The sequence below is a fragment of the Bison bison genome, unplaced genomic scaffold (assembly GCF_000754665.1).
Source record: "Bison bison bison isolate TAMUID 2011002044 unplaced genomic scaffold, Bison_UMD1.0 scf7180017851055, whole genome shotgun sequence".
NCBI lineage: Eukaryota > Metazoa > Chordata > Mammalia > Artiodactyla > Bovidae > Bison > Bison bison.
This window is the reverse complement of record NW_011481628.1, coordinates 12,428-16,719: the sequence shown is the minus strand read 5'-3', so window position 1 is coordinate 16,719 and position 4,292 is coordinate 12,428. Positions and strand designations below refer to the sequence as shown.

Genomic DNA, 4,292 nt, shown 5'->3' with positions numbered 1-4,292 from the left:
CCAGGGACAGAGCTCCCTGGCCTCCAGGGCCATGGCTGTGGGCTCCCTCCACATCCACAGATGCACAGGAAACACGGGCTCCTCCAGCCTCCAAAGTGGGCTAAGCCCGGGGTCAGCCTGAGGAGGGGAGCATTCAGTGTCAGGGGAGGAGGTTCAGAAGAACCTGGAGGAAGCAAAGCCCCCCCACATGCACCTTTAGCCCCACATGGAAATTCTCACTCTCCCTCCCTTTCTCCCTGCTGCCTGTGCTCACCCTTGCAGCTCTTCTCCAAGGTGCTGGGAGCGATCGTCCGGAAGCACTGAGTACATGTCATCTTGTTTTAATTTCTGTTCATCACCAATTTTAAACAAGGGGTTTAGCCACCTGCTAAAAATTAAAAGGACAGTGATATACATCCAAATTCTGCTGCTCTGCACAAATGCTCAATTGTAAATCCAAACTACACATCTATAATTACAATCTTATATTTATGGGCTTTGTTATATAAAAACAAAAAAAACCTACATTTTAAATATATAGAGGTATGGGGGAATGATTAGATATCTGTTTACACACTCACTCACATACATACACACAGTCCCTAACTCTGTACTCTGAGAGGCCCTGGAAGCAATGGCACACTGGTAGCATTTTAGCCCCCTGATCTTGGGGTTTGGGGTAACAAACACAATCACAATTTTTTTCTTATTGTAAGAAATGTTAAGGTCTCTTATCAGCTTTCAAATATTCAGAACAGTAGGATTAACTAAAGTCAACAGACTGCACATTACATCCCCATATCTGACTCATTTTATAATGGAAGGTTGTGCCCTTAGGTCCCCTTCACCCAGACCTTGGCTTTTTAATACCTTCTTTGCTAAAAGGAATCAACTAAGAAAAGGCTGGTTCCAAAATTGGGGCTGTGTGTGTCAGCACTGATAACTCTGTTTTTGTTTTTTTTTTTTTTACTGTAATATAAGTGCCTGCAATAAAGCTTTGAAGACATCCATGTCAAAGACGTCCATCTCCAATGAACACGTGACAGCTACACAATGAGATAAAGAGCCAGGCCACCCCACCCGTGAAGTTCCCGCTTTAGAAAGCTCTGGTTGACCTGATAACAGACCATCTCACTGACTGTTTGCTTCTCCCTTCCTGCACTTTAATTCCCTCTCTTATTTTTTAAATTCACCAATAAAGAGTGAAACTTTAAAATCCTAGACACCCTACCCTCAACCTCAAAAAGGCAGAACCCCAAGTCCAAGCTTACTCGAGAGCTCTCTCTCCCCACCTAGGACCTCGCTGTGTCACCCCAGGGGTGCCTTGTACCTTCCGGGGCATGTGAGTGATACACCTTGGCATTTCAAAGTTCCCTGATGGTTGTTGCTAAGACGTGTCTCACAATCCTAAGAACCACAAGAGCCAGTCCAGCCACAACACTGGCTGCAAAAAAAGAATTTCTGTGGGGGCTGCTCATAACTAGTATGAGCCCTGGTGAGCAGAGCCCCAGGCAAAAGCCTCACTGTCTACAGGCCAAAACCAACAGGCAGAGAAAGTCCAAGATGGGTCTGGGACACATTGTGCCATAAAATAAAGAATCATGAGGATGTGTAGGAAGGACAGAGAAGCTTGAATGGCTCTTGCTAGACAAATCTGGGATACTTTGAACATCAGAACAAACAAATGGCAATGAACCTTAACCCAGTAAATAATGAAAGAATCCATGAATAAGTACTGCTAAATAAATGGAAGAAAAAGGAAAACTCTTGCAAACAAATGCAAACACACATAAAATGAGTAATCAATTACTTTTTAACTGTGCACATAACTTAAAATGTACTGTACTGAATGATTTTTAAGTGCAAGATATGTTTTATCTTTATATGAGAAAAATCACTTGAGAAATTATTTTGTGATTCAATCTATAAACTATGTATTCCAAGACATGTCTGTTCCAGATAGATGCTTAGTCCCTTGTGCAAATCAAGTACTGGTCCAAAATACTGCTGAAATTTTATATACTTACTGATATTTTACACTTTTTTATCCTGCATGTCCTGCAAAGTTATAAATCTGCACAATAAAAATATTTAACAATTCCAAAAAAAAAGGAACAATCAAGTCAAGAAAATCATCAATGGAAATTAAAAACTGGCTGAAAGTTTACAGCAGAAGATGATATTTACATAATCTCAACTTATCTCTCTGCAATTATTTATTATAAAGGGAAAAAACAGTAGCTATACAGATAATCCCACCGAAAAACCTATTCAGATAGACCATGCATTATTTAAATGATAATAGTTAGTATGCAGAGACAGCCCATAGGTAAACACCATTTTACTGATTTTGCCAGGGTAAGGAAATTTCCAAGGCCAGACCATAATAACCCATGGATAGAGATTAAATCAGTCAGTCCTAAAAGAAATCAACCCTGAATATTCATTGGAAGGCCTGATGCTGAAGCTCCAATACTTTGGCCAAGCTAATGAGAAGAGCTGACTGATTGGAAAAGACCCGGATGCTGGGAAAGGTTGAAGGCAAAAGGAGAAGAGGGCAGTAGAAGATGAGATGGTTAGATAAGATCACTGACTCAATGGACATGAGTTTGGGCAAACTCCAGGAGAGAGTAAGGGACAAGGAAGCCTGGTGTGCTGGTCCATGGGGTCGCAAAGAGTCGGACACAACTGAGCGACTGAAAAACAGCCAGGACAGAGATCGTATTTCTTTTATCTTGTTATTCCTAGGACAACATGGGTACAGATGCTCAAGAAATATTTGTTGGATGTATGAATATCCATGACTCATTAAAGAAGCAATAAGATTGAACTTAAAATTTTGCTAATCCAGGTACCTTGGCACCCCTAAAGAAACCCCAGTCCAGGAGTCAGAAGACTGGACTCTAGTCCCAGCAGTGGTGCTGAGCACCCAGGGCCTCCGCTGTCCTCTGCTCCACGTCTCCACTCCGGTTCAGCAGCTCCATGCCTTTAACATCTCTAGGCCTCAGTTTCCTTCCAAAACAATGGTGTATACCTAGGAGCTTTACCACTAAGCAGGTTTGACACATGTTGGGTGTTATTCCACACTTGTCCCCCACAGAAAATGCCCAGGGAATCAGCACTGGGATGTACCCAGATGATGACACTCTGCCCCCAAAGTGAAAGCGTTAGTCACTCAGTTGTGTCTGATTCTTCCTGACCCCATGGTCTATCCACAGAATTCTCCAGGCAAGAATACTGGAGTGGGTAGCCATTCCCTTCTCTAAGGGATCTTTCTGACCTAGAGCTGAACCAGGTTCTCCTGCATAACAGATTTTTTACCATCTGAGCTACAAGGGAAGCCCACAAAAGACCCTCTTTAAAATTCTGCTTGAAGAGGAAAAGATGCTCAGCATCATTAATCATGAGGAAAATGCACATGAAAACCACAATGAGACATCAGCTCACACATATTAGGAGGGCTACAATGGGGAAAAAAAGAAGAAAAAATAGTGTGGGCAAGGATGTGGAGAAACTGGAAATTTGCACACTGGCGATGGGATTGCAAAAAGGTGTATCAAAAAGGACAAAGATTTTATGATTTGATTTACATGAAGTCCTCAGATAAGTCAAATTCAAAGAGAAACAAAATGGCCCTGTGGTTGCCAGGGGCTGTGTACAAGAGAAGTGGGCAGTTAGTGTTTTTCAGTTCAGTTCAGTTCAGTTCAGTCGCTGAGTCATGTACAACTCTTTGTGAACACATGAACCATAGCACGCCAGGCCTCCCTGTCCATCACCAACTCCCGGAGTTCACCCAAACCCATATCCATCGAGTCGGTGATGCCATCCAACCATCTCATCCTCTATCGTCTCCTTTTCCTTCTCCCCTCAATCTTTCCTAGCATCAGGGTCTTTTCCAATGAGTCAGCTCTTCCCATCAGGTGGCCAAAGTATTGGAGTTTCAGCTTCAACATCAGTCCTTCAAAATGACACCCAGGGCTGATCTCCTTTAGGATGGACTGGTTGGATCTCCTTGCAGTCCAAGGACTCTCAAGAGTCTTCTCCAATACCACAGTTCAAAAGCATCAATTCTTCAGTGCTCAGCTTTCTTCACAGTCCAACTCTCACATCCATACATGACCATTGGAAAAACCATAGCCTTGACTAGATGGACTTTTGTTGGCAAAGTAATGTCTCTGCTTTTGAATATGCTATCTTGGTTGGTCATAACTTTCCTTCCAAGGAGTAAGTGTCTTTTAATTTCATGGCTGCAATCACCATCTGCAGTGATTTTGGAGCCCAGAAAAATAAAGTCAGCCACTGTTTCCCCATCT

General features: G+C 42.6%; 1 protein-coding gene across 1 annotated transcript in view; it reads right to left on the bottom strand.

Annotated features, from left to right (window-relative positions):
- LOC104995883 (multidrug resistance-associated protein 4-like) overlaps positions 1-4,292 on the bottom strand; it is a gene marked incomplete at its 5' end in the record, with an annotated part of 34,276 nt that overhangs the window by 27,320 nt on the left and 2,664 nt on the right. Inside the window, one exon of the mRNA XM_010849941.1 lies at positions 254-367. Within this exon, the coding sequence (XP_010848243.1) occupies positions 254-367 (114 nt within the window). The remainder of the gene's footprint in view (positions 1-253; positions 368-4,292) is intronic.